Here is a 26,607-nt window from a genome sequence, read left to right as displayed (position 1 = left end):
CTCACAGAATTGGTTGCTCTAGGAATTAAATGTGATAATGTTTGTGACGTGCTTACTTAGAACCGGACCTGGCACATGGTAATTAGAACCGGACCTGGCACATGGTAAGTACTTGTTCAATAAACGCTCATTACAGGCGAGGGGTGGGGAAACTGGAGGAGCCCAGGGTTATTGCAGCCTGGGAGAGCCTGGTCCCTCGCGTAGCTGCGGGGAGGGGCGTAGTCAACTCTGGGGGCGTGGTCCAGGATTCAAGGACAGGCCAATGGGGCGTCGAAGGGCGTGGCCCTGACCTGCATGGGCGTGACCTTGCGCGGGTGGGAGGGGCCAGGCCGCTGTGGGAGCCTCCGGGAAGAAGATGCTCGGGCCAGCAGCCACCGCCAGCCCAGCCACCGCTGCCGCCCGCGCTCGCCGCCCCCCGGGTCCCCACTAGCGGCCGCCTCCGCCTCCCATCTCCGGCCCCGTTCCTCCGGCCCCCCGCCCCGGGCAGGGTCTGGGGGGCTAGGCCCTCTGCCCCGGGGAGCAAAGAAGGGGGTCCCGTCCCCCACAGTGGCGCGGCCAGTCCCCCGGCCTCCGTAATCTTGAGAGAGACCCCACCCCTCAGTTCTCTCTGGGCCCTATCCGAGACCCCCTTTTCCTTCCCGTCCCGCTCACATCCGCTCTCCAGGCTCTGTCAGCCCCCCAGAAGCAGCTCCCTCCCTCCTCCCCTCTCCGGGGTTCCCCCTCCCCCATCCCTCCGCCACCGCCCCCTCCCCCTCCCACATCCCCTTCCCTCCCCCTCCCTCTCCCCCGTCCCCCAGCCCCCCCCACCATGAGGATGATGGCCGCCGGCGCGGTGCACGGCCTCTTCACGGCCTCCGCGGCCCCGCAGCCGCCGCCGCCCCCGCCGCCGCCGCCGCCGCCGCAACCCCAGCCTCCCCAGCAGCCGTCGCCGCCGCCACAGCAGCCGCCGCCGCCGCCGCCGCAGCCGCCGCAGCAGCAGCAGCCGCCGCCCCAGGCCCCCCCCATGGAGCCCGAGGCCCCGGATTCCCGCAAAAGGCCCCTCGAAACGCCCCCCGAGGTGGTCTGCACCAAGCGCAGCAACACGGGAGGTGAGAAAGGGCTGCGGCTCCGGGTGGGGGAGCGGGCAGGGGGCCGCGCCTTTCTCCAGCCTCCTCCCCCCCAAATGGCAGGTGCAAGGGCTCTGGGGAGGGGAAGGGCGCCCCTCCCTAGACTGAGGAACGGAGAGGGGAGTTGGGGAGGGAACAGGACCCCTTCCCCCTCTCGCCGCGGCCCTGGGCTGGGAGCTTTGTCTGCGTTGAGAGGACTTGGGGGGGAGGGGGTGGTAAGTGTCCTTGGGGGCGCGCAAAGGATGGGGGGCGTGGGTGCCTCCGATCGGGTGTCTCTGTGTCCTTGAGGGGTGTGTGATGTGACCCTTTCAGGGCAGGGGTGTTCCCGGGCTGGCGTGTCCTGGCGGGGGGAGGGGAAGGAGCTGAGGAGGCCTGTGGACCCGGAGCTTCCCAGCCTCCCTCCCTGGGGATGTCCTGAGCAAGGGTTGTCCCGGAGGGAGGCATGTGTGGGCCATGGGCGGGATTTTGCGTGGGGACAAGCTAGGTGGGTGTGTTGGGTGACATGGAGGAAAGGGTGGGTGTGTAAAGCTCAGTGAGAGAATGTGTGGCTGGGACAGGTGTGTGTGTGTGTTCGTGTGTGCGTGTGAGCCCTGTAAGGCCTGGATGTGTGACATTAGGGATCATGGATATGACAGGAAGGAGAGTGTGTGTGTGTGTGTGTGTGTGTGTGTGTGTGTGTGTAAGAGATGAGAGGGTGAGAGGGGCTGGGCTCCGTGTCTGAGACCCCCATAGGGGTATATGTGACAAGTGCGTGCATGTCACTCCAGAGGGGACTGTGGCAGAGTGTGACACATGAGTGAGAGGGTGTGTGTGACATGCAAGGAGGTGTGTGTGGGCTGCCGAATGGGCCGGCTCTGGGTGTGAGCCATGAGAGGCTGTGTGGATCAGAGGATGGCAGTTCAGTGTGTGTGACACAGGCGTGTCCCGGGTGGGGTGGGACCAGGAGAAGCTGGTGTGGGTATATGACAAGAAAAGAGTGTGGGCGTGACTCCAAAGAGGCTGTGGCTGGGTGTGACACACGGAGGTGTGCAATGGTGACATCAGAGGGGGTGTGTGCAACAAGGGAAGGTGGGTGTATGACAGGGGAGAGACTGGGGCTCTGTGGTGAAATTCATGAGGGTGTGTAACAAGGAAAGGGAAGGATGGGGACCCATGTGACAGGGTGCAGGAACGTGTGCATGTGACACCCAGGGGGTGGGAAAAGGGAAGGTGTATGTGTGACACCCAAGTGTGTGTATACGTGTAACAAGGGGCTGTGTGTGAAATGGTTGGTGTGGGGATGATTCTGTGTGTGTGTGACAAGGGAGTGTGTGTGTGTGTGTGTGTGTGTTTGTGTGATGGCTGCATGTTTGACAACACAGAAGGGGTGTGTGTGTAAGACAAGAGGGACCCTCACTGTGTGTGTGTGAAGAGGTATGTGTACCAGAGAATAAAAGCCAAGCTGGGAACTCTAGGTGTATGTCTACCCGTGAGGTAGGGTTTGTCAGGGGACTCAGAGCCCAGCCCATTAGCTCCCTGGAAGGAGGGAGACCCCAGAACAGACAAGCCCTTCCCAGCGGTCACCTTGGCCCAAATCTCCACTTCCTCTGGCCTTTTCCTCCGGATGGGAAAGGGATGGCCTCGGGCATTGTAGTGGGTGGGGTGGGGACCTCCCACCTCCTCTCCTTGGATGAACAGGAGCCATCTCTTCCTCCTGTCCCAGCCCCCTGCCGCCCCTGGCCAGGTGCGATAGGAAATGGGGAACCCCTGGCTGCCTGTGAGGGTGTCCAGCAGAAATTGGAGGAAAGGGAAGTTGGGGGAGGGGTGGGAGGGAGTTTCCTGTCCTTCTTCCTGCTCCCCCACCCCCAGCACACACATGAATGTGTCCCTGCCACATCCTTGCCTCCTTCCTGCCTCACTGCCATTCCCAGCCCTAGGAAGGGTCGGGTACCCAGGCGGTCCCTGAACCCAGCCTGGAGGTCCAGCCCCACCCCTGCTGGGGGGAAGGGGAGGAGGTCTCATCCTTCTCTTAAAGAGGCTGAGATGCTCAAAATCTGAACACTCAGAGCACAGCAGCACCACCTAACTGTGATGCTGCCAGGATGGTCAGGTCCAAGTGTTTGGCACCTACTACGAGTCAGGCTCTGAGATACGGGTTAATTTCCCAGTACAGCCCTGGGGGAGATGATTTGAGCTGCTTTTGCAGATGAGGAAAACTGAGGCTTAGCGAAATGAAGCCACTAGCCCGAACTCACACAGCTCATAGTGGGGAAGCTGGGATCTCTCCAGCCCTGGGCTGCCTGGCTCCAGAGCTCATGTGCTCAGCCACTGTGCATCCTGCCTCCTTCAGCTGTGGGGAAACTAGGGTGAGCCCTTAGGGACCCTCTCCTCCAGACTCTTCCCAGGGGAAACTGAGGCCCAGAGATGCGAAAGGACAGTCCTCCATTTGCAGAAACCCTCAGGGCCAGGGCTGGGCAACTGTCCAGGACTTTCATCTCAAAACTGACGGCTCCTTCCAATAATATTTTCATGTCTGTGGGACACTGGGTCAACCTCACGCCTTTTCTGAGCTTCAGCGTCACCATCTGCCAAATGGGGAAATAACAATAGTTACAGATGACAGCAGCTACCAGTATTCTTGCTTACTGCCTTACATGCAATATTTCATTTAATTCTCCCAACATTCTATGATGTGATACTAATAATAATAAATAAATAATAATAATAAATTATAGCAATGGCTGCCAGTTATGGTGCCACAGTGCACCAAAAGTATTAGGGAAAACACTGGGCACGGACCAATCATTTAATAATCCCTACAATCTGATTATGTTACCCATCTTACAGGTGACACACTGAGGCACAGAGAGGTTAATTAACTTGCCCAAGGTCAGTCAGCTAATAAGAGGCAGAGTCAGGATTTGAACTCAGGAGGCTGGCTCCATTGCATGGGTAGACTCTATAGTGAACCCCATTTTCAGGCAAGCAAACCAAGGCTCAGAGGGGTAAGGGACTTTCTAGGGTGTCACAGCAAGTCGTGCCAGCCTGGGCAGATTGGCTCCTACCCATGGTGCCAGCCTAGGGGCTGATAGAGGAGATGGTGGCTGTTAAAACTGGCTTCTGGGCACTGTAACTGGCAGGCAGACACCGTTGAGAAGGAGACGAGGCGCTAAGGACAGGAGGGCTTGAATGAAGAGGTTGGATGGAAACTCCAGTTGGGAATTCAGTGGAGAAACAAATAATCCCAGTCTGGTGGCACGGTAACAGAGTGTCTCCCTTGAGTACAGACGATACCTCTTTTTCTTTCTTTGGCCACGCCGTGTGGCTTGCGGGATCTTAGTTCCCTGACCAGTGAAAGCGCTCAGACCTAACCACTGGACCGCCAGGGAATTCCTACAGATGATAACTCTTAAGGTGCTACTAGAATGGCCCCCATACTCCTGACTGTATTCCCACCTCTGTCAGCCCCATATACACAGAAACAGCAACTCCCCACCGCACACACACACCTCACACCCCAAATGTAGCTTACAGCAGCCAGGCCTTGCTCCCAAGATCCTTGATCGTTAACACAAAGTCAGTATCACCAAGGTTAAGAGCCCTAGAATGAGAGCTTCCAGGGTTCCTCTCATCACTGTCATGTGCTTGGTGTGGGACCCTCGGGTGAGTTCTTTCACTGCTCTGAGCCTCAGTGTTCTCATCTGGGAAATGGGTACTGTAAGATGCACCTCCACCTCTCCAGGCTGTTGTGTGGGTTCAGTGAGATTGTATGTGAAGCACACGGCATCAGGCCTGGCAGATAGTAAGCACTCAGTAAACAATAGCTATTATTATTACTATTATTATCATCATCATTATTATTGCTACTGAGAATATCACATTCCTGATTTACCATCCAGTGGTGATTCGCCCCAAGGAAATCATACCCCATCCACCTCTCTCTCACTTGGAGACAATGTCACAACTCAAAGACAGTTGTATTACATTTCTCACATGGACAGGCAACACCGTCATTCACAGAAAGGTGTCACCCAGCCAACATCCCATCCCTCCTCAGGGGTCCCACTCCCAACCACACGCCTGCCATCTTGTCTTCCGCCAGTGACATCCTCACGCACATCCCACCCCAGCCTCCTCATACCTCCACAGGACACACCGATGCTTCCACCCCCGACCCCCAGACAAGAGCAGGAACCACGAGTACAACACCCCAACTTTGGTTCCCCCTGAAATATACTGTCACCAAAACAACACCTCTGCCGCATCCAATTCTGCCCCGTCTCCCAGATCCGAGCCACCTTTCGGGATCAGCTCTCTGTATAAAGTGGCACTCTTCCCATAGCACCCCAAATCTTCTGGGTAGGTTAACATTATTTGTGGAGGTGGGGGAATATTGGTTACTTTTTGGAAACTTTTATAAGCATTCCTGAGGAGGGTGGGCACAAAAGGGAAGGGGGGACCAGAGACTCAGAATGACTAGAAAGTGGAAAGGCGGCTTGATCCCGAGGTGGAAATATTGAAATCACAGCAGAGGGGAACCCGGAGCGCTGAAGTTGGCATCTTCATTTGCTGTCCTGTGTAGAGGGAGCTGCCTGAACCCCAAAGGAAAAGTGAAGGGAAGGGTGGGTGGGTGGAAAATTCTGGCATCTAGATTTTGCTTTGGTAGAAGGAAGTACTTTTTCACAGTCAGAGCCTTGGTTTCTCAAACAGGGTGGGATGTGTGTGGTCTGGGGACTCCGGGTTTAGCTGAGGTGAGGTCACGTGTCTGCCCTGTGCTACAAGGCAGGCTGGCAGATAAAGGCCTGGCTTCTTCCTGGGGGAGGTGGGCTTCCCACGGTGGGAGATGCGAAAGATTCTGAAGAAAACCAGAGCAGACTGTGGGCTACTATGGGGACTCCTGGGACTTAGAATCCTGAGCTTCTGCAGGCGAGAGGAGGACTCTGGCCTCTGAGGAGGGGCCTCCAAACTTCCACTAGTCTGATATAAGGACTGCCAAGCGCCCACCAGGTGGTTTAAGGGGGTCCACGGACAGACTCTTTTGGAGGATCATTTTTAGTTTATATCAGTGTGCTTTGGGAGAAAAAAATATAACCAGCCCTTCAAACTCGGACTATTAGCAATGATTTTTTAAATGTCCTCTTTAAATAGGTGCATTTACATTTTAAGAGGGAGTGGACTTAAAGGGCATGGACTGTCTGTCTTGTTCCCTGCTATGTCCCCAGGATCTAAAACAAGGCCTGGCACGTAGCAGATGCTCAGGAAGGATTTGTTGGAATGAGGGAGGGAAGAGGGAGAGAAGAAGCAAGGAAATAATAGTACAGAGGGATACAACAAGGGCCAAATTCGGGAAGAGAGTTACAGAGATGCTGGGAGGGTGAGTGGAAGCAGAGCCTTGTTTCTATCAGTGAGAAGACATTCCTCCTCTGAAAAGCAGGGAGAAGCCTGGGGAAAGGTGATGAAGGAAGTGGGGTCTCCCCTCCTTCTATTTCCTAACAAAACCCGAAACCTTGGAGGCTCATTTCCCCATTTACCAGTAAGTCTCTCTGACATAGAGCACTTACTGTGTACCAGACACTGTGATAAGAATTTTACCTGTGTTTGTGAAATAGGTAATATTAATAACGATGATGATGATATCTGACATTTCTCAAGTGGTCTGTGTGCCTGAGACCCTCCTAAGTACTTTACAGTTTAGCATTTCATTAATGATAATAACTCCAGGAACTAGCGCTCTCCTGTCCCCATTTTACAGATGAGAAAACAGAGGCCCAAAGAGGTGAGGAGACTCGCCCAAGGCCACGCAACCCATCAGTGACAAAAGTTGCACTCAGTCTAGGGCTGTTTCTGCCATTTCATTTGGAGATTCTCAGACAAAACCTGAGGAAATGTGAAGGAGGGGAGTGGGGGGCGTCCCCAGTTTTCTTCAGAGCAGACGATTACCTTCCATCTTCAAGAGGGAAGCTGGGGAAGTGGCTCTGGCTGGAGAAAAGATGGGGAATGAAATCAAAGAAGGAAAGAGGATGGCGTTCTAGTGAGAACATCTTCCCATCTTTCTGAACTTTCCAAAGGAGGAGAACTAGCCCCCCAACTCTGTCAGGTTGAGGGGCAGGGCTGGCAAGGGACCACCTCTGTGAGGCCAAGGAAGGAAGTAATTTGGGGGGGTCGGGTGTCAGGATGATTGATGGAAGGGCACCCTGGGGGGCTAATTACCTAATAGGCTTAGTGGTCTGATTAGGCAAGTTTAAGAGGATTGCCTTGGGCTAAAGGAAACCCCTTACTTCTGGATCCCTCCCCATGCCTGCAAAGCCACATCCTGCCCTCATACCTCCATCTTCACACATCAGGGAACCCAGAACTTTCAATCTTAAGGGACCAGGTGGAGATGGGCATGACTCCCAGTCCCCAGTCCTGCCCCCACTTTTATTTTAAATTTAAAAATTTTTGGCCTCACGGTGCGGCACGGGGGATCTTAGTTCCCCCACCAGGGATCAAACCCGCGGCCCCTGCAGTGGAAGTGCAGAGTCTTAGCCACTGGACCGCCAGGGAAGTCCCACCCTGCCCCCACTTTCAACAGAGCAGTTTCTCTTTTATCTGCTCTAGATGTTGGAGTTTCACGGGAGACATTGAAAATAGGTTTCCTTTGCTTAAAAGAAAAAGTTGAAAAACCAGTGGGGGATGATGGCCTAAGACCTTAAACTTTGGAAGCAAAATGGCCTGGCTCATCCCTTCCTTTTCCCAGTGTTTATTGCATACCTAGCGCTGGGCGCTGCATGAGTCCATGGACACAAGGGCGAGCTTCAGTGATGTGGCCCACACTGGATGACTGTGGTACATCGTTCCAAAGGCATGAGACAGAGGGATCCTTCCCCTCCTCAGGGTTCCAGTCCAAGAAGGGACATTTGAGGGGGGACCTGAAGGACAAGAGGGATTCACTGAGGGAGGGGAGTTCCAGGCAAAGAGAATGTGCAAAGGCCCTGAGGTGGGAGGGAGGAGGGGAGTTTGAGGAACAAAAAGGAAAATGTGTCTAGTGCACCTGGAGGAAGATGAGGGTTTGCAGCTGGAAATGTGGACGGGGGCCAAATCACAAAGTAACTTAGACTCAGAAAGTTCCTGAATGTCTACCCTGGGGGCGACAGTTTGGTTAGAAGGTGGGAAAGGTTAGGCACTTGCCTTGAGACTGCTTTAACAAAGGGCTTTACACGTGACCAAGAAAACTGGTCCATAACAAAGAATGACCAAAGCCCCATAAAGGGTCCTTGGTGCTACTTCACCGCCTCTAGGTGTTTGAGTCTGTCCTGGAGCACATTGGTCTTTAGCCACCAGCAGGGGAAAGTGTTAAGCATGGGTGGGCGAAAAATGAATCCGAGTTTCATTTGAATCTCAGCCCAGCAACTGTCTTGGTGCCCTTGGGCCGGTACCTTCACTGCTCTGTGCCTCAGTTTCTCCTTATGTAAAAATGGAGCTCATTCTACCCACCTCAGTGGACGGTTGTGAGGAATGGATGAGATCAAGCTGGCAAAGCACTCAGCAGAGCACTGGCTCAGCAGTGAGTGTTAGAACCTCTCCGGAGTCCAGCCCTCCTCTCCCCTCCCCCTTCGCTGCTTCCACCAGTCAGACCACCGTCACTTCCTGCCTGGACCATTGCAGTTGCCTCATGCTCTTCCACCCGTGCATGTCACAGTCTGCTCACCTCATGAGCATCAGAGGGATCTTAAAATCTAAGACAGATCACATCCCTCCTCTGCTCAGAGCCTTCCCGTAGCTCTCATCTCACTTGGAATAAAAACCACCTTGGTCCACAAGCCTGAACACTCCACCACTACCTCCAACCCTCTCAGCCCTCATTTCTTCTAACTCTCCTCCTCTCTCACTCAGCCCCAGCAACACTGGCCACCTCTCTCTCACTCAAACAACGCAGGCATAACCCCATCCCAGGGCCTTTGCACTTGCTCTTCCTCCACATAGCCCCATAGTTCTGTTTCCTCCTCGACTGTCTGGAAACAGTGTATCATAATGGTTCAGAGCATGGACTCTGGAGCCAGGTGGGGTTCAGATCTCAGCCCTGCCACCTACTAGCTATGTGAACGGGAGCAATTTCTTCACCTTTGTTTACTTATCTGGAGAATGGGTTTTTTTTTTAAGTACCTCCCTCAGCCTCAGTGTGAAAATGAAAAAAAACTCGTATTTGTAAATTACTTGGAACAGAGTCTAGGGCATATTGGGTGCTATAGAAATGTTTGATGAACAAAGAATGCCACATTCTTGGGGAAGGCTTTCCTGGCCATCGGATCTGACAGTGCAGCACCTACACTCCCCTTCCTCTTTCCTGCCTCTTTTTGTTTTCTTCGTACTTACCACCATCCGACAACGTAACACATAATGTCTGTCTCCCCCCTCTAGAAGAGTGTAGCTGTGTGAGCTCTTGGCTGAATCACCAAAACTCTTTTGGCCTTATTTGCCTTATTTGCGAAATCAGGGAGCTTTGTCTGTTTTCTTCATGGCTGTTTCACTAGAACGGTGCCAAGCACGTAGCAGGTGCTCAGGAATTATTTGCGGAATGAATGAATAAATGAGCGAATGAAGATCATGGCGTGTTTTATTTTCCTACTGCTATTCTCTTGGTCATTGCTTCTCTGTGTTACTGTGATCCCAGTGGTTTCCTAGCCCAGCCCATGCCAGTGCCTCCCTGGAGGTACCGTCCAAAGGTGAAGAGCCTTCTCCCCTGACTCCCGTCCCCTCTGTGTGCCCCTGCAGAGGAAGGCGAATACTTCCTGAAGGTGCTGATCCCCAGCTACGCGGCGGGCTCCATCATTGGCAAGGGCGGGCAGACCATCGTGCAGCTGCAGAAGGAGACGGGAGCTACCATCAAGCTCTCCAAGTCCAAAGACTTCTATCCGGGTGAGCCCCAGCCCAGCCCTCTTCCTCCGGCCTCCCATCCCTCCCACCTGGGCCCTCTAGGAGGGGGAAGGGCTGCCCTAGGGGCAGTGAGAGTGGTAGGGGGCCTCCCCTCCCCCTCAGGGGACAGAGCTGCCCTTGGCCCCAGGGGCCAGGCCTGAGCAGATGGGGGTGGGGGCAGGGCAAGACAATGGGGCTGCTGCATATTCATGAGCTCATTTGCATGATGTGCTGGCAGATGTGCCCCTTCCCACACACCTGCCCCTTTGGGTCAGTTGGAGGAGCTGGTGGGGGGGGCCAAGGAGGCAGGTGTTAGGGTGTCCCTCAGGGCTTGGGGGGCCAGCCATGCATGTTACATAGACTCTTTCCCTTTGGATTTCTCTGTCACCCCATCTTGCCCCAATCTGAGTCGCTCTGGTTTTCCATCTGTGTCATTCTTTATGTGTCTCTCATTCTGTTTCTGACTTTCCCATCTCTTGTTCCCTTAGGCTCCATTCCCATCGGCTTCTCTCTGTCTCCTCCTGCTCTGCTTTCTGCTCTGTCTCTCTGGTTCCGTTTGGACATCCCCCATCTCTGTTCTCTTAGCCTCCCAGCCAGTCTGTCTGTCTTGGCTTTTTCCTCTTCCTCCCCTCCTCTTCCCTTCCCTTTCTGTCTTCCCATCTCTCTCCCCATATTTTCCTTTTCCCCCACTTCTCTTATTCTCACATTCTTCTCTGTCTTCCTCTCCCAACTCTCTCTGTTCAGTCACCCATTCAACCAGTAGTTGGTAGCGCCCCTCAATGGGGTCATTCTTTGCCGGCATTGCCCCTCATTTCTTTCTGCCCCTGCTTGCCCATCTCTCCCTTTATGTTTCTCTTTTTCTCCTAAGTCTCAGCTCCCTCGTGTTTTTTTTCTTCCCCTGTCTCCAAAATCAGCCCCTTTTCTGCCTCTCCTCCAGCTCTATCTCCCTTCCTTCAATCATAAATTTTTCCAGGCCCCTCCACTCTCTATAATCTCCCTCAATATCTCTCACCCCTTCATATATCCCTCCCAAGACCTATGCCTGAGTTTTGACATCTAGGAATCCAGGGAAGGCCCCCTGAACTGCATCTCTGGTCCAGCACTGGTTCTAGTTCATCCTTAATCCCCTTGGATTTTTTAGGTCAAACACCAGAGCTGGAGCTGAGGGTCAGGACAAATTCATATTCTCTCTCTCTCTCTCTCTCTCTCTCTCTGTGTGTCTCTTTCTCTCTCTCTCTCTCCTCCCTCCACCCCCCTGCCTCCCATCTAACTAAGCAGCTTTGGCAAGAGGTTTAGAGAACAGTCCAGGGAACCTGGCACAACCCCCTTTTCTCTTCCTCCCTGGCCCAGTTTTCCCCCTCACTCCCCTAGCCCACAAGATACGGATGAGACCTCTGCTTGGGACTTTCATCCAAGGACACTTGGTTCCTTGCCCCTGGATCACATTCTGTGACATAACACATGTCATTCCCTCTCAACTCAGTGACACATCCCACTGGCCAGGCAGCCTAGAACCCCAGAGGATGGGACAGTCATTGCCTCTCTCCTGGGCCGAACACTGTTCAAACAAGCAACGTGAGCCAGCGTCTCTCCCCAGCCCCTGGATGTGCAGCCAGCCCCGCTCCCCACCCCCGAATTGGAACTTCCAGATCATACAGCATATACTAGCTCCTGGCTCAGAGATGCAGGACACAGCTCCCTACGTCCTGGTCCTGTCCCTAGGACTTCCCAGGACCCACAGGAACGTAAGAAATGGAGATGCTACTGCTCAAGCATGTGTTCCTCTGCTCCTGACTGATACCTTTCATTCATTCATTCAACATATATTCTCTGAGCATCTTCTCTATGCCAGCACCATACCGGACCGAGATGGGGACACAAGCAGTGACTGAGGCACCCCAGCCTAGCCCTCCCGGATCTCACATCCCAGTGGGGGAGATAAACCGAACACCATTGATGACCTAGAGTGGTCAGAGCTGGGACAGGGAAACCCAGAGGATGGAGGGAGCCCAGACAGGGCACCCAACCCAGCCTGAGGAGATCAGGAAGGGCTTCCTGGAGGAGGAGGCCAGAATAATAAGAGTGAGCTAGGTAAGCAGCAGTGAAGGGTGCTCCAGGGAGATGAAAGAGCATGTTCAAAGGCTGGGGGTGGGGGTTAGTTTGTTCAGTGTGGCTGGTGAAAGGTAAAAAGGTAAAAACTGATAATAGAGAAATTGAAAGGGTCCTCTGGGCCTAGTTGGTTCTGTCTCTCTCTCTCTCTCTCTCTCTCTCTCTCACACACACACACACACACTGATGTGTCTACTCCATGAAACAAAAACCTACCTGGCCTTTACCCAAAGGGAGGGGTAGAACACACAAAGGGTGTCCCCTCCTTGATACAGAAACCCCAAGCCCCAGATTCAATCCTTCCCGGTCATACATGGAGAAACTTAGACCCAGAAGAGGCAGGTACCTGCCCAAAGCCACACAGTCTTCTGTGTAGCTCACCAGACATTCTAGTGATTCAAAAACTCCTCCTGATTTTGAGGAGCCGCCTGAAGCCCTGGACCCTAGCCCCAGAAGAAAAACGGACACATACACTTCTTAAATTTTTTTATTGATTTATAACATCTCTGCAGCCAAGTGCAAAATCTTAAGTGACTACTTAATAAATTCATACATATTCTTTTTTACCATCAAAAATACAAAAGCAGAATTGCAATCATTGTATGCCTCTCCCCACCACACACACACACACACACTCCACCCACCCCACATATAGCACAGGATGGCTCAATGGTTAGAAGCCCAGACTCGGAAGCCAGACACCTGGGTTCAAAACCCTGATCTTTCACTACTGGCTGAGTGAACTTGGACACATACCAGACCTCTGTGCCTTAGTGTCCTTAGCAGTAAGTGAAGAATAATAGTATTGCCTGCCTCATGTATTAAAGTGAACAAGTACATATAAAGTGCTTAGAATGATGCCTGGTGATCGGTGTTATGTAAGCACCAGCTGTTACTATTAGATATTCGTTCAGGGTTAAACTGAGTCCCCCAAAGCCCCTGTGGACCCTGGTTAAGAACTACAAGTCTGTGAGATCACAGACTCCCTGAGCTGGAAGGAAGCCTCCCAGAGATGGAGAGCTGGGCCACTTCAGTCAGGCTCTCCCTGGGGCCACCCCACCCCCTAGTTCCCACCCTGACCCACACCCTTTCCTATTTACACCCAGATGGAGGCAGCCTGCACGCTGACTCACGCTTGGCTCAGACCAAGCCATTGTTCTGGGGTGGAGGGGAGTACGAGTGAGGAACAGCGGCCCAAAGGAGATGGGGGATGTCAACTACCCCGGTGACCCAAGACAGTGACACTCAGACACATGGCGAGACTCGCTTGCCGGGCTGAGAGATGGCAAGCAAGGGGTCAGGGTGGTAACACTAGCATGCCACACTGGAATGCCCACAGGACACCAGACACTCACCCCCAAGTGTCCCAGACACACAGGCACACGGAGCCTGATGCACACTCAGGACCTTTTACAGACCCAGGGAGTTTACTGGTCCTGCAGAGAGATTCCCACCCAGGAAGAGACACACACACACACCCCACACACCTAATACGTCCAAATCAGCCAGGCGCTCACAGCTTCACCCCGGCCAGGCTTGGTGGAGTCGTCTTTGTCTGGCTGTAATTCAGACACTCAGACACACACACAAATACATCAGTCCTCCAAACAGTCTTACATACTGACCCCTGGGTCCGCCTGTTGGTCTCTTTCTCTTCCTCATGTTCACACACATCAGTCAGAGTCTTGCCTGTTTCCTATACACGCACCCTTACACATATATGTGCATTCCACATACCACTCATCCAAGTAGTCTTTTGAACACCTAGGGATGTGTGGATATCTCTTTCCCTTACACACACACACACACACACACACACACACACAGAGTCATACAATCTCCAAGTGCTATACATTCATCGTACAGCCTCAATGCCACTTCCTGGGAGGCTTTGTTTCTTACTCTCAAACCCTTGGGCACACCCAGCTCAAGTCTCACAAATAGTGTACATAACCTTGAACGTCACAGCGACACCCAAAGTCTTTCCCCCCACACAAGAGTACACACAAACGTCTTTACTGGAATCACTATGTCACAGTCTTTTTATATCTCTGTCTCTCTTGCTCTTTCTTTTACACACACACACGCACACACACACACGTAAAGGTAATTGAGCCAGTCCTGCCCAAGTATATACATGCACACACACACCACTCACCCAAACAGCCTCACAGATGTACTCACACTGGTCAGTCAGAGTCTCTCCCATACACATATATCCCAGCATCACCCAGAATTAGTGTCTCTTCTCCCTGCTGCCTGCCCCCAATACACATAGTAAGGATGCCCAGGTCAGAACCACAGCCAATATCTGGAGAATCGCCGGCAAAGGCACCCACCTCACCCTGCTTTCTCCATCCCCCTGTCTCCACTCTTCCATGAGTTGCCTTTGCCCCGCTCTGCTCTCCCCTCTCCACAGCCTTGCCCTCCCCCACCCCTCAGCCCTCCATCTGGTGGGTCCAGGCAGGCACTCAGGCCTCTCTGCTGTCTCCCCCATCCCCCAGCCCTTCCCCATCCTCTCCAAAAGCCCAGAGGCCGTTGCTGCAGGCTTTCAGGGGTTGCCATGGCAACGGGGCCTCATCCCTAGTCCCCCTGGGGGTGGGCTGAGGACCCAGCCAGCCACACCGATAAGGGGGTTCCAGTTACTGTGGCAACCGTTGCAGGCCTGAGCTCTCGGCTTCTAGAAGGTGGGGAGGGGGGAGTGAGTGAATGGTTGCCAAAGCAACCGAGAGAGCCGGCAAGGACTGGGAAGAGGCAGCTGAGCCCCGTCTCCCTTGCCCAGGGCTGCTGTGGGCATAGCAAAGTACTTAAGCATCATTCTTCCATCCCCTGGGGTTGTTTTAAGGGAGGGAAAGGAAGTGCAGATAATAAAACAGGGATTCCTCTCATTCTCCCAGCTACCCATCATGGTCTGGGAGCCCATGCCAGCTTGCCCAGGCTTATCAAGTGACCTGGGGCCAGTGCGGTCCACTCTCTGGACCTCAGTCTTCTCCGTCCATTAAATGGGGCCTGTCTCTCAGGAATGCTCCCCTTCCTGTCTGATGAGTGTGCCATCTCTCTCCTTTGCTCAACAGGAACCACAGAGCGAGTATGCCTGGTACAGGGTACAGCAGAGGCCTTGAATGCTGTGCACAGCTTTATTGCCGAGAAGGTCCGAGAAATCCCGCAAGCGATGACCAAGCCCGAGGTGGTCAATATCCTTCAACCCCAAACCACAATGAATCCTGACAGAGCCAAGCAGGTTAGCAGGGGCAGAGGCTGAGTCTCTGTAAAGCTGGTGGGGTTTGAGAGAAAACACTTCTTCCACGTCACTGGATTGCGATGGGGGTTCAACGGGATAATGGCTATAAAACATTTACCAGTCAGATACGTGGTAGTGGTTAGTATTATTGTTAGAGAGTCAGCCTAAGGACTCCAGACCTCTTAGAGTGATTTGATTCAGAGAGAGAGTGAAGGTCTGGGAGAATCTGACCCAGACCCCCTTACTTATTCCTCCTTCCTAGGATTCTCCAGATCCTCTTCTCTCTTCCACATCTTCCCATTGTCTCTCAAAACCACCTGCTTCCCACTTCCTGTTCTCACCGGAAGTAACTTCAGCGACACCCCCATCCATAGGGAGAAAATTATAGAAGCAGCCTCCGGTACTCCCTCTCTCCATTAATGACTGAATAGGAGTAGCCAGCATTTTGGAGAGAAGGTGTTCCATTGGGCGGGGGCGGGTCCCTCTCCTACACAGCCCTCTCAAGGAGGGATGGAAGGAGAAGGAAGGGCAGAGCCTCTCTGTTGCCTCAGTTACCTGGAAGCCGTGGTGTAGGGGAGTGGCAAGGAGCTGACCGATCGCTTCCTGGGCCTCTCCCGTTGCCAAGACCACCATGCACACCGGGCAGGTGGACTTGGTGCAAAGCCCCTGGCAGCACGGTCCTGACTGCGTAGAGGGCCAAGGAGGAAGAGAGCACGGGGTTGGCTGCAGTAAACTCCCCGTTTTCTCTCCCCTTCTCCGCTCCCGTATACATGTGCACACGATGACCTGGGCAGGCGGACAGGCCACTTGTGAGGGTTCCTTAAAGTCTGCCTAAAAGCAAAGACAAGAGAGAGGGCCTCGGTAAAAGGAAGCTGGAATTCCCGGGAATTCTTTTTGCCCTGAGGTGGGGGAGACCACGGGTCTAAGTTTCTCTGAGCTCGTGGGGAAACAGTGGGCAGAAAGCTCTGGAAGAAGGCTTCGGAGCGGAGCGTTCCCCGCAAAGACTGCGGGCTTGGGGCTTGGAGCGCGGCTGCTGTCCTTGGTGCTGAAGCATCTCTGCTCCTCGCGCCCTGCCAGGCCTCTCCCAAATCCCTTTCCACCAGCAGGCCACAGCTTACCCACAGTTTACAGGGAGGCGAGGATACTGCCTCTTCCCTCCGCCTTGGTCGTGGCCACTAGGGGCTCAGGGTTCATCAAGAGTTTGTACATGTTGCAGGGAAAATGGGGTCAGCACCATCTGTGCCTGAGCCTCCCTCTCCACCACCTAAGCCACGGGAAGTCTGAAATAGCGGAGTCGAAAGGTTACAGAACCAGGACTTCTTCCTCTGCCTTATTACTCCGGGGCTCCAAAGAATGAGAGAGATAATGGCTGAAGGCTCAGGCTCTGGAATCAGATGTTGAGTTGAATTTTCCTCTGATGCTTCTTACCTGTGTGACCTTGAGCAGGTGACTTGATTTCTCCATGTAAAATGAGATTTATTATGGTACCCACTTAAGGGTGGTGGCTAGTGTTCATTAACATTTGAAAAGCACTTATCATGCATGCCTAATGCATAGAAAGTTCTCAAAACATGGTCGCCGTTGTCGTTATTGTGGGATTTTTGAGTCAGGAGGCAGGTCTATTCCCTTTCTGCCTTGGACTTGCTGTGTTGCTCTGTGTCTTTTTCCCTTCTGTATGCCTCAGTTTCCCTTTCTTTACAGTGGGGAAGCTGGGCCGAGCCAGGGATTATAAATGGAAATGCCTCCAGGATTCAGAAAGGGAACATAAGGGATTGAGGACCTTGGACTCATCATAGAGATATTATGCCATCCCTAAAGGGGAGCAGCTGCTATTCACCTTCACTTGATTCTCGCCATTTGGGAATGGGGACAGAGTATTACATCTTCCCCATTTTTCCAGAGAAGTCAAAAATATTTTAAATCAACTGATTTTTCAAGGTTGGCTCAGTTTTGAAAACACTGTGTGGCTGTGGGCCGGCTATGGGCTGAGCGTCACCAGTTTGCCACCTCTGGGCTAGAGCGGGGATTCTCAGCCCTGGCTGGTATCTGAGTCATCTGGGTAGCTTAAAACACAGATTCCTGAGTCGTGGCCTGGAGCCGCTGAATCAGAGTTTCTGGGGAGAAGGCGTGGGGATCTGAACATGGACTCTGGCCTGGGATCAGATCCTGGCTCTACTGGTCACTATCTGTGTGACCTTAGGCAAGTTACTTAACCTCTCTGTGCCTCCGTTTTCCAATCTATAAAGTGTGATAATAACAGTACCTACCTTCTAGGGTTGTTGCTAAAATTCAGTTAGTTACTATATGGAAGTATTTTAAAAAGTGCCTGGCACATGGTAAGCACCGTTAGCGGCCGCTGCTGTTATTGTTGTTGTTATTATTATTATTTTTAAATCTCCAGACTTGCAGACCTCTGAGGCAGATGGTCTCTGAGGTCTTTCTGGCTCTAAGACACCTACAATTCTATGGCTCTGTGATTCCAAGATTCTAGACCTGTATTATTCTAACAGCCTACTGTTCTAACATCCAAGATGCCATAGAACTGCACGTGCAGATCTAAGATGCTGTGGTCTTGCGATCTGGGCCTATCAGGAAGGCAGCTATTGTTTTCTGAGGGCTTCCCATGTGCCAGGCATTTTAGTCACTGAGTATTCTCAATAATTGTACAGAGTAGCTGTGGTTATGTCAATGTCAGAGATGAGGAAACGGAAGCACACAGAGGTGAAGGCATTTGCTTTCACGGTTGCTTGGCGAACACAGTTCCTTGGATGAAAAGGTTCCATCCTTCCCCCATTGCTCTGAAATGCTGTATCACATACTAAATACCTCTTTACCCTTAGGCCTGGTTTTGTACCTTTTTCTGTTCTATCCCCTTGACTTGTCAGACTTCTTTTTTTCCAATGATTTCTTTAAAATAACAGCTGTATTGAGATGTAATTCACATACTGCAAAGTTCACCATTTTAAAGTGTGTAATTCAGCGGTTTCAGTATATTCACAAGGTTGTGCATTGATCACCACTATGTAATTCTAAAACATTTTTACCACCCCCAAAAAATCCCCATAGCCATTAACAGTCATTTTCCATTCCCCCAAGTGCCTCTGCCCCAGCCCCTTACCACCATTAATCTACTTTTAGTGTCTGTGGATTTCCCTATTCTGAATAGTTTATATAGATTGAATGATATTTCTGTGGCATCTTGAGTCTGGCTTCTTTCCCTTAGCATAATGTCTTCAAGATTCATCCATGCTGGGAATTCCCTGGCGGTCCAATGGTTAGGACTCCACACTTTCACTGCCGAGGGCACGGGCTCAGTCCCTGGTCAGGGAACTTAGATCCCCACAAGCCGCATGATGTGGCCAAAAAAAAAATTAAAAAAAAGATTCATCCATACTGTAGCATATAACAAAACTTCATTCCTTTTCGTGGCCAGATAATATTTCACTGTATGGATATACCACATTTTGTCTATTCATCAATTGATAGAAATTTGGGGTGTTTCTACTTTTTAGCTATTATGAATAATGCTGCTCATGGACATATGTGTGGATGTATGTTTTCAGTTCTCTTGGATATATACCTAGGGTGGAATTTGTAGGTCATATGATAAATCTACGTTTAACTTTTTGAAGAACTGCCAGACTGTTTTCCAAAGTGGCTGTACCACAGATGTGGGATTTAAATCCAGGTCCGCCCATGGGGATAACAATGACAACAACCATTTCATGTGTACCTACTGTGGGCACATATTAATTGCCTGCTCTCATGGCATCCAGCGCTTGGCACATAGTAGGTGCTCAGCAAATGTTGCTTGTTTGAATGAGTGGGTGATGACATGCCCATGGGGACCAAGCAGAAACATGACTGAGAGGAGGTAGTCTGGTGTAACCTGGCAGAGGTAGGCACTATGTGTCATGTGGAGGGCAGCCATACTCAGTTCTGGCTAATTGTGGCCATGCTTGAATTTCAAGCTCATCATTTCATGCATGATCTCTATTAGACCTCACAGTAATCCTATGGAAGAGGTATGAATGTCCCCATTTTATGGAAGAGAATACTGAGTTTCCAAAAGATTAGGTCCCTTGCCCAGAATCAGTGGTGGAGCCAGGATCTGAACCTGAGCAGGTGCCTCCAGAGTCCAGGGCAGCTTTTCAGGGATTTGTGTGCAACGGGCTGCAGACTGGTGGTCTGGCTACTACACAGTGGTTCTTAGACGTTTTGAAGTGGTTACCAACATTTAAAAACTAGGCTGCTTCCCATTTTACAAGTCAGAATTGCCAGTTAATCTGTAAAACTCATATCAGGCTGAATTTGAATATCACACACACACAGAGACCACCACCACCACCAGGTGAGATGCACCTGGCTGCCTATACCCAGTCCCATTCCTGCTTGGTCCTTTGGGCATTTCATCATCCATTCTTTCATCCAGCCATTCATTCACCCACTCTTGGCTGAGTATGTGCCAGGCACTCCTCTAGGCACTGACAACCCAGCAGTAAACAGTACAGACACAAATCTCTACCCTTGTGGATCTTAAATTCTTCCTGGAGAATCAGAAAATAAGTAAAATGTATAGGATGTCAGAGAGTGAAAAGTATTATGAAGAAAAGACAGAGAAAAAGGAAAGGAAGTATTGGGGCCTTTTTTTCTCTTAACTCTTTTTTTTTTTTTTTTGCGGTACGCGGGCCTCTCACTGTTGTGGCCTCTCCCGTTGAGGAGCACAGGCTCCGGACGCGCAGGCTCAGCGGCCATGGCTCACGGGCCCAGCCGCTCCACGGCATGTGGGATCTTCCCGGACCGGGGCACGAACCCGTGTCCCCTGCATCGGCAGGCGGACCCTCAACCACTGCACCACCAGGGAGGCCCCCTCTCTTAACTTTTTATTTGGAAAATGTTTAAAGAACGTTACAATGAACTCCCTATACACTGCACTTAGATTCACCAAGTGTTAACACGTTTTATCTCTACACACACACACACACACACACACACACACACACACACACACGTTGGTTTTTTGTTTGTTTTTTTGTTGATCTATTTGAAAATAAGTTGTAGATCTCATGACTCTTCACCTCTAAATACTTCAGTGTATATCTCCCAAGAACAAGGACAGTGTCCTATGTTATTAAATTACTATTATCACACCTATAAAAATTAACACTGAATTCATAATATTATTTAATAAAAAGTCCATATTCAGATTACCCCAAAATATCTTTTATATCTATAAAGTATTTTTATTAAAGATTCAGTTAATGTTCATGCGTTGCGTTTGGTTGTTATACCTCCTTAATCTCTTTTAATCTAGCATAGCCTAGGATGTAGTTTTGAAGGTAAAGCCAACAGAATTGCTGATTGGATGCTGAGTGTAGAGGAAAGAGAGGACTTCTAAGGGTTGGGACTGAGTAGTGGAAGGATGCATTTCCATGTGCTGAAATGAGGAACACCATGGCAGAAACACATTTGAGGAGGAAGATGAGATTTTAAGTTTGAGGTGTCCACTCAACATCGTACTAGAGATGTGAGGTTAGCAGTTATGAGTCTGGAGGTATCCATGCTGGAGATGTAAAATAAACACAGACAAGCTTTGATAACCAGGTGGTCAGGGAAGGCCCTTCTGGGGAGGTGCATTTGTGCAATGAATGAAGAGAGGGGCGAGCCGTCTTTTCTGGGGAAAAGCATTCCAGGTGAGGGAACAGCAGGTGCAAAGTCCCTGAGTCTGGACAGAGCTTGGCAAGTTGGAGGAACAGCAGGGAGTCTGGTGTGTCTGCAGTGGAGTCAGCAAGAGGGAGGGAAGAGTGAAGTCAGAGAGATCAACAGGGAACAGAGCATGTCAGAGCAGTGGTTCTCAGCCCTGTTTGCCTGTTTGAAGGGAGCCAATGTCCCCTTTCTCCTACAAATATTTTCCTATGCCCACTTTACTCTCTGAAATTATATATATAATATGTCTAGTTGTATAAATAAAAAACATATCTGGGGCTTCCCTGGTGGCACAGTAGTTAAGAATCCGCCTGCCAATGCAGGGGACACGGGTTTGATCCCTGGTCCGGGAAGATCCCACATGCCGCGGAGCAACTAAGCCCATGTGCCACAACTACTGAGCCTACGCTCTAGAGCTCATGAGCCACAACTACTGAAGCCCGCGTGCCACAACTACTGAAGCCCACGCGCCTAGAGCCTGTGCTCCACAACAAGAGAAGCCACCGAATTGAGAAGCCCGCGCATCGCAAGGAAGAGTAGAGAAAGCCCGCGCGCAGCAACGAAGACCCAACGCAGACATAAATAAATAAATGAATGAATGAAAATAAATTTATTTTTTTAAAAATCTATAAGATTTTTAGGGCTTCCCTGGTGGCGCGGTGGTTGGGAGTCCGCCTGCCGATGCAGGGGACACGGGTTCGTGCCCCGGTCTGGGAGGATCCCACGTGCCGCGGAGCGGCTGGGCCCGTGAGCCATGGCCGATGAGCCTGCGCGTCCGGAGCCTGTGCTGCGCAGCGGGAGAGGCCACAGGAGTGAGAAGCCCACGTACCGCAAAAAAAAAAAAAAAAAAATCTATAAGATTTTAAAAAATTTATTTACATTTATTTATTTATTTTTGGCTGCGTTGGCTCTTCGTTGCTGTGCGGGCTTTCTCTAGTTGCAGCGAGCGGGGGCTTCTCATTGGGGAGCACGGGCTCTAGGTGCGTGGGCTTCAGTAGTTGTGGCACACGGGCTCAGTAGTTGTGGCACACGGGCTCAGTAGTTGTGGCACGCAGGCTCAGTAGTTGTGGCTCGCGGGCTCTAGAGCTCAGGCTCAGTAGTTGTGGCGCACGGGCTTAGTTGCTCCGTGGCATGTGGGATCGTCCCGGACCAGGGTTCGAACCTGTTGTCCCCTGCATTGGCAGGTGGATTCTTAACCACTGCGCCACCAGGGAAGCCCTATAAGATTTTTAACAATTTTATTGAGATATAATTCACATAAATACATTTGACCCATTTAAAGTGTGCAGTTCAACGGCTTTATTATATTCAGAGTCCGTCATCCATCGCCGCAATCAATTTTAGAACATTTCATTTCCTCAAAAGGAAACCTTGATCCCCTTAGCTATCACCCCTCAATCCTCCCAGCTCTCCCCACCCCAGCCCTAAGCCACCACTAATCTACTTTGTCTCTATAGATTTGCCTATTCTGAACATTCATGGAAATGGAATTATACAATGTGTGGTCTGTTGTGCCTTACTTCGTTCATGCAGCATATAGTATTTTCTAGGCTCATCCATGTTGTAGCATGCATCAGTCCTTCATTTCATGTAAATTGATTGCCAAATCATACTCCATTGTACGGATGTACATTTTCTATATCCCATAAGACTTTCAAATAAAGGAGAGATGAAAGGAAGGTTATTTGTTATAAAATAAGGTGAATTTTAATATGTAAATACTCAGCCAGGGCCACAGTAGAAATAAATAATGAAACAGTCAACTGCTCACACCTCACGTGGCCTGAGTGAGACAGAGCGTAGTGTTGGAGACTTAAATGATACAGGCATTACTCCGATGTCATGGTTTTCTTTTTTTTAATTGAAGTATAGTTGATTTACAGTGTTGTGTTAATTTCTGCCGTACAGCAAAGTGATTCAGTTATACATATATATACATTCCCTTTTATATTCTTTTCCATTATGGTTTATGACAGGATATTTAATATAGTTCCCTGTGCTATACAGGAGGACCTTTTTGTTTATCCATTCTATATATAATAGCTTGCACGATGTCATGGTTTTCGAAAATGATGAATGACTCTTGGTAAAATTCAGAACAAAATAAAGTACAATCTTCCCTTGATTTACCAATAGTTACATCCCTGGAAATTTCAGTAGATCTTAAAACCTGCAAAAGAAAAAACTACTTGGTACTTACATGTATCATGGGGCTCAGTTCTGGCTGCGAGATTTATAAACAGACTTCTGACCAACATGAATGTCCAGGGGGACATTCAAAAGTCGTACAGGACCTGAGACTGTTATTCATTGTGAGGAACTGACTCACATTACGGGGTGCAAACATCCCTGACCCTGCCCACTGCATGCCCGCATCTGTCCCCAGTTATTGCAGACAACCAAATCCACTCCCACAATTTTCCTAACACCCCCAGGGTCTGGCTTGGGGGTGGAAAGGAGAGGCAGTGATGAAAGCTTCAGAGGGTAGAATCCACAGGTCTGAGGGGACGTGAGAAGGATTGAGAAGGAGGAATTTGTGTGTAAAAATGCTCTTGGAGATGTGAAAGGAGACGTTTGGTTTTGAAATATCCCCACTGGACTCAGGATTGATACAGGGGCTTCCCTGGTGGCGCAGTGGTTAAGAATCCGCCTGCCAATGCAGGGGACATGGGTTCGAGCCCTGGTCCGGGAAGATCCCACATGCCACGGAACAGCTAAGCCCGTGAACCACAACTACTGAGCCTGCGCTCTACAGTCTGCATGCCACAACTACTGCACCCACGTGCCACAACTACTGAAGCCCGCGCACCTAGAGCCCATGCTCCACAACAAGAGAAGTCACGGCAACGAGAAGCCCACGCACCGCAACGAAGAGTAGCCCCCGCTCGCCGCAACTAAAAGAAAGCCCGCGCACAGCGACGAGGACCCAAAGCAGCCAAAAATAAAAAATAAATAAATTTATTAAAAAATGATCCGATTTGTAGCTGCAAAGGATGGGCTGCTCTACAACTGAGAAGGGGGACCCTCATATGTAAGTGACCAATTTTCTCCATCTTCTCTGATGTAAGCTTTTTTTATCATCATTTTGCAGATAAGACAACTATATTAGATTGCTAGAGCTGTCATAACAAAGTACCACGAACTGGGTGGCTTAAACAACAGAAACTCATTGTCTCACAATTCTGGAGGCTAGAAATCTGAACTCAAGGCATCGGCAGTGCTGGTTTCTTCTGAGGCCTCTGTCCTTGGCTTGTAGATTGCCATTGTCTCTCTGCCTTTTTTTTTGCGGGGCAGGGGGCCCGCGCCACACAGCTTGCAAGATCTCAGTTCCCTGGACCAGCGATTGAACCTGGGCCACGGCAGTGAAAGCCTGGAATCCTAACCACTAGGCCACCAGGGAGCTCCCCCTCTCTGTCTTCACATGGTCCTCCCCCTGTGTGTGTCTGTGTCCTAATCTCCTCTTCTTATAAGGACACCAACCATATTGGATTAGGGTCCACCCTAATGACCTCACTTAACCTTAAATGCCTCTTTAAAGACCCTATCTCCATATACAATCATATTCTGAGGTATTAGGGGTTATGACTTCAACATGTGAATTGGGGTGGGAGGGGACAGAAATTCAGCTCATAACAACAATGAAGAGCTTAAGCGAGGTGACCATGTCATAGGGTGGAAAGCACAATGGAGCAGGAATCCACGAGGCTGGATTTCAGTTCCTTTGCTGTCTGGGTGACCTTGGGGCAAGTCCCTTCACCTCTTAGGCCTCAAGTGGCTCATCTGCAAAGTGAGACTAATGATGCCTTTTCTGGGGCTGGGAATCGGAGTACTTAATGATATAGAAGGACATGGGCACCAGTGCAAGATTGGAGAGAGGTCCTGGAGGGCTCCCGCTGGGTTAGTCTTTCAGCTTCTAGGTGCCGGTTGGAAGGGAGGTCCCAGATGGAAGGGAGGTCCCAGGGGTCTCAGGAACAGGGTGGCTGAGAGACTACTAAGGAGAGATGGAGTACTAGCTCCTTTTTTTTTTTTACCAATGAATATGGAAATATTTCAATATTTCTAACCAGTAGAATCATACTGGTGCATATCAAGGGGGCGTGCTGGGCCTGATTTTGGACATTTGAGAGCAGGGGTGGGAAATGACTTGAGATGGCCAGTCTTAGACTAACGTTGCCTTTCAGTGTCCGATTACCCCCCTAAAGACCCTCCCTCTGGCTCCCCACGCAGGCCAAGCTGATCGTCCCCAACAGCACGGCGGGCCTGATCATCGGCAAGGGGGGCGCGACAGTGAAAGCCGTGATGGAACAGTCGGGTGCTTGGGTGCAGCTGTCCCAGAAGCCGGAGGGCATCAACCTGCAGGAGCGCGTGGTGACGGTCAGCGGCGAACCGGAGCAGGTGCACAAGGCCGTGAGCGCCATCGTGCAGAAGGTACAGGAAGATCCCCAGAGCAGCAGCTGCCTGAATATCAGCTACGCCAACGTGGCTGGCCCTGTGGCCAACTCCAACCCCACCGGCTCGCCATACGCCAGCCCCGCGGATGTGCTGCCCGCCGCTGCCGCCGCCTCGGCCGCTGCCGCCTCTGGCCTGCTGGGCCCGGCGGGGTTGGCGGGCGTGGGAGCCTTTCCTGCCGCCCTGCCTGCTTTCTCGGGCACCGACCTGCTGGCCATCAGCACGGCGCTTAACACGCTGGCCAGTTACGGCTACAACACCAACTCCCTCGGCCTGGGCCTCAACTCGGCCGCAGCCTCTGGGGTCCTGGCCGCCGTGGCCGCCGGTGCCAACCCTGCCGCCGCCGCCGCCGCCAATCTCCTGGCATCCTACGCCGGGGAAGCAGGGGCCGGGCCAGCGGGCGGAGCTGCTCCACCCCCACCCCCGCCACCTGGAGCCCTGGGGTCCTTCGCCTTGGCCGCGGCCGCCAACGGCTACCTCGGGGCCGGGGCGGGCGGCGGGGCGGGCGGAGGGGGTGGCCCGCTTGTGGCCGCTGCAGCCGCAGCGGGGGCGGCTGGGGGCTTCCTGACGGCGGAGAAGTTGGCGGCTGAGAGCGCCAAGGAGCTGGTGGAGATTGCGGTGCCTGAGAACCTGGTGGGAGCCATCCTGGGCAAGGGGGGCAAGACGTTGGTGGAGTACCAGGAGCTGACAGGCGCCCGCATCCAGATCTCCAAGAAGGGAGAGTTCCTGCCAGGCACGCGGAACCGGCGGGTCACCATCACCGGCAGCCCCGCGGCCACGCAAGCCGCTCAATACCTCATCAGCCAGCGGGTCACCTACGAGCAGGGAGTGAGGGCCTCAAACCCCCAGAAAGTGGGATGAGGCCTGTGGTGTGTGCTCCCACCCGGCTCCCTGTCCCTCCTTTTCCTCCCCCTCCCCCTCCTCCTCCCCCCTCCCCTTCCCCTGCCCCCCAACTCCTGACCTCAGCTCGGTAGAGTCCTGCTCCTCTTGGGATGGGGCTGGGGTAGGCCTGACTGCACCCTCCCTTTCTGGTAGTCATAGGCAGGATTGAGTGATGGCTGGGGATGGGGCCCAGAAGCTCCCTCCCCAGCCCTGAACTGACCCCTTCTTCCTTCCTCCCTA

General features: G+C 51.7%; 1 protein-coding gene across 1 annotated transcript; it reads left to right on the top strand.

Moving 5' to 3' along the window:
* The first annotated feature begins 988 nt into the window (after positions 1 to 988).
* Positions 989 to 26,404, top strand: NOVA2 (NOVA alternative splicing regulator 2). Its single transcript, XM_082862134.1, has 4 exons — positions 989 to 1,088; positions 9,840 to 9,983; positions 15,164 to 15,330; positions 25,264 to 26,404. The coding sequence occupies exons 1-4, from the start codon at positions 1,004 to 1,006 to the stop codon at positions 26,344 to 26,346; spliced, it is 1,479 nt and encodes a 492-aa protein (XP_082718260.1). The 5' UTR covers positions 989 to 1,003; the 3' UTR covers positions 26,347 to 26,404.
* Positions 26,405 to 26,607: the final 203 nt, after the last annotated feature.

The sequence above is a fragment of the Leucopleurus acutus genome (genome assembly GCF_964270905.1).
Source record: "Leucopleurus acutus genome assembly, chromosome: 20".
Taxonomy (NCBI): Eukaryota; Metazoa; Chordata; class Mammalia; order Artiodactyla; family Delphinidae; genus Leucopleurus; species Leucopleurus acutus.
The sequence above is the reverse complement of the archived record's forward strand: the minus strand, read 5'-3'. Positions and strand labels throughout refer to the sequence as shown.

What these genes read in the sequence shown, in the direction of transcription:
- NOVA2 (XM_082862134.1), top strand. Translation starts at nt 1,004, where the DNA reads ATGGAGCCCGAGGCCCCGGATTCCCGCAAAAGGCCCCTCGAAACGCCC. An exon ending in GTCCAAAGACTTCTATCCGG is followed by an intron (nt 9,984 to 15,163) that starts GTGAGCCCCAGC and finishes TTTGCTCAACAG; the next exon opens with GAACCACAGAGCGAGTATGC. An exon ending in ATCCTGACAGAGCCAAGCAG is followed by an intron (nt 15,331 to 25,263) that starts GTTAGCAGGGGC and finishes CTCCCCACGCAG; the next exon opens with GCCAAGCTGATCGTCCCCAA.